Here is a 7013-nt window from a genome sequence, read left to right on the forward strand (position 1 = left end):
TTTGTCCAAAAATCTTCTACCAAACACGATTTCATCTTTTATACGTAGCCTCAATCAACGTCATCCTTTGCTAAACATAAAGAGAATCAAAAAATACAAGTGTTAAATCTATATAACCATTACAGTCTTAAAGTCAAAAATCCCTTGAATTTCATGGAGTAAAAGCATATAACCCAATACAATAGCACGGTATAATGATCTCCAATCATCAGAAATATAAAGTTTCAGCCAACAACCTGAAAAAGTGGAATCTGATAGATCATATAGTTTGAAGCAAAGACAAATTGTATCCCAGATTGAACTGACAAAAAAGGAAAAGGTGATCGACAAGTTCGCTATATGTATCAGAAAAGATACCAACTCCGAGATCTCTCTAGCTTTCCATTGGCCAAACATTCATTTATAAGTTTTCTTTAAGGTAAGTCACATGTGATACAATATTTACAAGGATTTTAGAATTTTATCACTACATGTATGCATATTGGAAATATCCAAAGGAATTTTAGATATGAAGGAAATATTCGAGCTCGGTATCAATGCCAAAAATCCTTTTGAGTTCCATGTAACATATGACCCAAAAGAATGTCATGATATAATAATATGTGATCATCTTATTCCACACCACAGACATATAAAGTTTCAATGAATCACCTAAAGTAAAATCTAATAGGTCATATAGTTTGAAACAATGATAGAATGGGTTCCGGATTTTTAAGACGAAGTGACAGAAAAGGAAAAGATGGTCGACAAATTCGCTACACGCATCACATAAGATTCCAACTCCGAGATTTATCGAACTTCATACTGCTTGATTAGCCAGTTATAAGATGTACTTTAGGCAAGTCACACGTGATACAATATCTTTAAAGATTTTGGAATTTTATTACATGTATTCATATTGGTATGTACTCATATATTTTAATTATTTCGCTATTTGAATTTTGGATACAGAGGAAATATTCGAGCCCAGTATCTATACTATATATTTAAAAGAAGATCCTATAAACTAAAGTAGATAGAAACTCTTGTCCACTAACTTTTTTTAGCCTTTGATTTTGCTTTGAGATTCGTGTTAGACAAGAATGATATCTTTAAAATGTGCATTGATTTGTGTCACATACTAGCACAAATCTCAAAGCAAAATCAATGGATAAAAAAATTGGTGGACAATAAGCCCCTATCCATTTAAGTTTATAGGAGATTTACTATATATACACACACATATATGTATGTATATATGTGTGCATAGAGGCGGATATAAAACGAATTTAGGAAAACCAAATAATATTTGAGAAGAATATAGTTCATATGATACAAAAGAGTTCATTAATATGTTCATTTTATTTAGAAAGCTAAGGTTAGATCTATTGATCATCAATATTAACCTCAAATCCATTAATCTAAAGGTTAAATTATTGTAGTTCTATGACCAACATATATTCAAATATTTTAGAGAAGGATCTATAAATTTTATTACATACATGTATCCGTACTCACATCCTATCGGATAGAGATTTTAGTAACTGTATCCATATCCTAATGGATATAAATATTTTTTTTGTACCCCCATTTGCAACTAAACGTTTACAAAATATCGAAAGTGTCTTTACTCTTCGAAAACAGTACAGAAATGACCTCATACTTGGAAAATCACAGAATTGCCCTTTCACTGGGGAAAAACTACGGAAATACCCTCTTGCTTAAAAAATCTAATAAATAATTTATTCCCTCAACAATTTATTGCGTGAACTAGGATACTAGTGCAATAAAGAGGATGATATGATCACATACCAACGATGTTCTTCGAAGCTCAGGGTTTAGGAACTCCAAAAGGCGTGCAACAATATAGACAAAGTTCAGATCTGCAACTAATACATCTTCTATACCAGGCTTTAAGACCTTTATCACCACTTCTTGTTGTGAGCTTTTCAGTCTAGCGCTATGAACCTGGAAAAAATACAGGGAAATGGAATTAGGGAATTATATCCCCAAATGACTCAACAGTCAATACTGCATAGTAGTGAAGGCTGTGCACAAACCTGAGCAATTGATGCAGAGGCAATTGGCATGGGATCAATATAATCGTAGACAGTTTCCAATGGCCTTCCTAGTTCCTCGCGTAGTATTGCCTCAATTTCACTAAAAGGAACAGCTGGTGCCCGATCAAAACAATTCTGAAATTCCTGAACATATTCTGCAGGGAATAATGTCGGTGCAGATGCTATGAACTGCACCTTTGTATTATCAGATAGCATAAACTACTTTCTCCTTCTTAAAATCTAAGGTCTTCATAGAACTGACAATGGTTTAAGAATAGGGCATATATGTATGTGTAGACATATGTATATCAGTGTCATTATGTGAGTTGAAATAAAAAAAACAAACATTCTATATAAGCAGTTAGAAATATATGTCCTCTTGATTATAAAAAGAGCTTGTCGAAGTTTTTTATGTATATGTGAAAGCACTGTATGATCTGCAGAGTATGGAAATATACTTTTCCAAAGAATAATATAGAAAAATAATCTTTAATTACACAACTTTTAGCATTAGATGACAATTTAAGTAAAATAAATCAGTAAAGGAAAACAAACAAAAGCTTGCTGGAATATGCAAGAAAAGATAAGACATTGATAAGAGGGTTATACTGTAGGCCAGGTGGTAAAAGTGTCAACGCCCCCGGTCCCTGGTTCCATCCTGTCTACTTAATCTAGAGTGTGGGAATGGAAGGTGGGACCCACAGTCCCACACAACCAGGGTTTACTTTGTAGGCATTGGAGAACTCCAGCTGTGGCCTAGAGATCCTCGTGCCTTGCCAAGGTTCCCTCGTATCCCACAAAAAAAAGGTTATAATCTATGTTGCAAGGGTACAAGTACGAGACACGTCAAATTTGTATAAAGTAGATTATGGCTATATAAATATTAATATACACATACGTATTATTTATTGGAATTAGTAATTTACATTAGATCTATGTTGTTTTCATTCCCGTGTTATGAGAATTAAAATCCCTATAACATTTTTATGTTTCTTTTATTATGTCAATTATAAATCGGCAAATTGCTAGTTTTTGAGCTAGACATCCTAACGACCCTTTAAAATCATAGTTTAGAAACTGACCTACGCCCGACGAGTTTCAAGAAGTGGATGTGAAGTATAAGATACATGTTCAAAACATGTATAATAAGTGCTTTACATTAAAATTAAAACATGTATTGCATAATTAAGTAGATGCCCGAATAAATGTATGCATATATGCAAGGAGTGTCTAAGAAATTTGGGTACGGGTACGGGTACCGGTACGTTTTTTAGGGGTGCGACACTCTGATACAAGAACCCAGGTAACATAGGTTATAATATAGTACCAGACATGCATGTATCAAGATAAGTACCCAAGAGCATATGAGAATATCTTCTCTAATGAAGTATCGATGGAACACAATAATAGTACCTAGTCACTAGCATATAGAAGAAAGCATGAAGAAAGAATATAACATGTCATGACTGATGATCAATAGCAGGTGCATACATCAAGCATATAGATTGTGTCTGGTCTCAAAATAACACATTAAATTTAACAAAAGATAAATTAATATGGTGAGAAATTTTGTATTTTTTTACCTGACCTAACTTAATGTATGTTGCCCCCATACGTTCAAACAGTCTCCGGAGATAAATGGGAGAAAGTAATCCAAGCTGCAATTCGGTTGGCAATGTTGCAAAAGAAGAATTGTTTTCTCTCTGGAAAAAAAAGAGAAAAGAGAACTTTTCATCACAGCTTTAACTGACATGCGAGACAAATTCCAGAATATTTATTAAAAGAATCATAGTAGCATAGAAATTTTCATTTATTAAAAACTCCATCATAAGATTGATTAACTAAAAAGCCTTAATACAACTCTAGAGTTCTGTAGTATTGTCTACTTAATGGACCTTGACTTTTGTGATAAGGTTATAAAAGAAATACTTCATCCCATGAATTAATCAAATTGGTATTATATGTCAAACCATGATTTAGCAGATATACAACTTTCTAATCATTTAACTTTGGCATTTTTAAATTTATTCAGTTAGTGATTTTACAAATGTTGCTAAATCATAGACACTTCACAAAGCCTAATATAATTCTTCATTAGGCTAGTGGAAAGGTTAGGTCCTTTAATTTTTCTGCCATGTTACAGAATAAGTATGGTAAAGTGGTAAGAGAACCTCATTATATGTTAAGTTCTAGTTCGTAAAGATAAGCTTTCCAACTTATATGAGCCATATAATTTACATATCAATCGTGCAAAGTACATCAACAAAGTGTTAAGCTATACTAAGTTTTACAGAACCTGACATAGGAAGCTGAGCATAATTATACTAACTACAACATATAAATAATTCTTGGTTCAATAGTCAGAAAGTAAAGTTGAACTACTCCCAAACTTAAAAACTGTCTATAACAATTAGTAACAACATACCAATACCTTTGACAAGTCACTAAGCCACTCCCCACCGACCCCAAGAACAGCTTGTACGCCTTGAGCTAGTCTTATTGCACCCCTAGGTCCTGTCTTTATTGACGTCTGGATAATGTCTTCCACCAGCTTCGGTAAGTCGCCAATGCTGTCTGGAGCCAAATTATACGTGAATTTCATCAATTTAATCACAAAGCAATTATGGCTTCTTATTCTTGCAAATTGCAAATTATGGGTCATCGGACATATTTGAGACACTGACAATTGCATTGCAAGTAAAAAAGCAGCCTTCACTTGGTAACAGATTTCCAATTACATGACGTTACAGAATAGCTTGTAAAGGAGGCTATCCACCAAAATTCCATAGTAAACATCTAATATCAGATCTAACTCTAGCAAACTATTTCTGACTTTGGAAAATTTAGCTCATTTTTGTGTTAAGTACCTAGTATCTACAACCACTGTTATCTCGGGGCGTAGCCGCGTAGTATCTATAACCACCGTTATCTCGGGGCGTAGTATCTACAGCCACTGTTATCTCGGGGCGTAGTATCTACAGCCACTGTTATCTATCCACAACCACTGTTATCTCGGGGTGCTTTGAGGGGATTGCCTCAGGCGCCCGGCACTTTGGGGAGCTGAAACTGCACCACGCATGAGATGCCAGGAGCATCATATCATAAGTGAGGCACGTGCCTTAGTGCTCGTTGTTGCGCCTTGCACGTTGATGCGCCTCAGAGCGCCTCATTGTTCCGCTGCTATAACTACTACGTTCTCTTATTCCTCTTCATTCCCTTGCTCTACTCCCAATCCCTTTTCCTCCTTTTTTCTTTTCATTGTTACTATTATAACTGGAACTGTGATTGGAAAAGCCAAACTATTTTTCTAGATATTGCAATATTTGACAATTATAAATAATATGAACTTGATAACTTGTTTTTATTTTTTATTGAAGCATTGTAAAATCAAGGCCTAGACATATTCTGCTTCTTAGAATGTTTGTTATTTTGGATGTATGATTTTATAGAAAAAGTTCGTTTATAACTTTTCATTGTGATGAATTACTAGAAATACAGAAGGGTAGCATTAAATTGTCATTAATTCTCCTGTAACTAGTGCTAGATTATGCATCAGGACCTTATTTTGTGATTTAGTAGGTGAACCTATTTCTATTTTATATCAAAAACCAAATAAACATTTTTTGTTTAATTTCACATGTGTATCAAAACAATTTTTTGTGGCATGCGCCTCGTTTTTTTGAGGCGTGCGCATCGCATTGCGCAAGGTGCAAATAAGTGGACTTTGCGCCCCGCATTGTGCCTTGCACCTTGATAACACTGTCTGCAACCAATCAAAATCTATCAAGCCTTCATATGAGTCTTATGATATGCTTCCTCCTAAACAAAACTATAGAGCTTTAGACAATGTGAACTTAAGTGAAAAGTTTACTAGATGAGCTTTAATTTGATGAAATCTATAATAGCATCACCATCAATAACCTATTTTTTAAGGTTTTAAGCAGATTGAATCAACTAATCACGATTTCTTCAAAAATTACCAACAGAAATAAACTAAATTACCTTGCATACGAGTAGAAAAATCTGAGGCCTGAGAATAGCGAGCGAACACAGCAACTCCACTTGAGCGTCCGCCGAGCTTCTTCAATCGAATCTTCCTTCTCACAGCAGGAAGCTACACTCGAGAAATTACACCTACCAGATGTCAGAACAAAAAAAACCCTAGAAAAAGGGGGAAATCGAAAATTCTGAACTTTTTCCAGGAAATTAGCCAAATTTCGAACCTGAGCGTGATTGAGGAGGAGAGGGACACGAACAAGAGAAGCTCCTCTGATCGTTGGAATCGCCATGGCCAGCGAGTGCTCTGAGCTGAAGCTTGGGGAGAGGGGGGGAGGATAAATTTAGTGCCAGTAAATTATTCTGCTTGGAATAAGTAAAGCCACTTGTCAGCGGAACGACCAGGAAGTCAGGGGACTGCGTAGCGATTCCATTGACTTATAAGGGACTTAAGTGCAAAATTCTTACGATTTAAGGCTTTACTTTCACTTCAGCGCCCCAAAGCTTACCTCTTTCTACACTTTCATACCATAAAGTATTTTCCTAACACTGTAATACCGCAAAGTTTGGACGCTATTTTACTGTGATACCCCCATGCAGATTATGTTAGATTTTCTATTAAATTTATATGATATCTTTAGTATATGATACCTTTAAGATCCTTTTTATCTAGTTGCTAAAGACTAATACAAAATTGATAGAAAATTTAACAGGATTTATTTTGGGTATCAGAATGTAATGAGATCAAAATGAGACGCGATTGAAACTTTGGGGTATCAAAGTATTACAAATTTCGGGTATCAAAGTAAAGAAATAGGTAAAGTTTCTGTTTGGGGTATCATAGTGCAACAAGCCAAGATTTAAGGCTACCATGCGTGATCATTTCTCCCGCGCATTCTCTCTTCTATGATCAAAAATCTCCCCTCAAGCTCCTCCATCTTCGCATGGAGCTCCCAACTCCAAACCCTAACCACCTCC

At 35.1% G+C, this 7013-nt stretch overlaps 1 protein-coding gene across 2 annotated transcripts in view; it reads right to left on the bottom strand.

The window, feature by feature from the left end:
* LOC109820050 (uncharacterized aarF domain-containing protein kinase At5g05200, chloroplastic) overlaps positions 1-6399 on the bottom strand; it is a 19593-nt gene extending 13194 nt beyond the window's left edge. The window contains exons 1-6 of one of the 2 annotated variants that reach the window (XM_020386108.1): positions 6263-6399; positions 6042-6153; positions 4465-4613; positions 3623-3742; positions 2040-2228; positions 1792-1947 (exon numbers count right to left, since the gene is read on the bottom strand). In XM_020386108.1, the coding sequence (XP_020241697.1) occupies positions 1792-1947; positions 2040-2228; positions 3623-3742; positions 4465-4613; positions 6042-6153; positions 6263-6328 (792 nt within the window). In that variant the 5' untranslated portion in view covers positions 6329-6399. The remainder of the gene's footprint in view (positions 1-1791; positions 1948-2039; positions 2229-3622; positions 3743-4464; positions 4614-6041; positions 6154-6262) is intronic. The other variant, XM_020386109.1, reaches the window with a different exon arrangement.

The sequence above is a fragment of the Asparagus officinalis genome, chromosome 8, assembly GCF_001876935.1.
Source record: "Asparagus officinalis chromosome 8, Aspof.V1, whole genome shotgun sequence".
Taxonomy (NCBI): Eukaryota; Viridiplantae; Streptophyta; class Magnoliopsida; order Asparagales; family Asparagaceae; genus Asparagus; species Asparagus officinalis.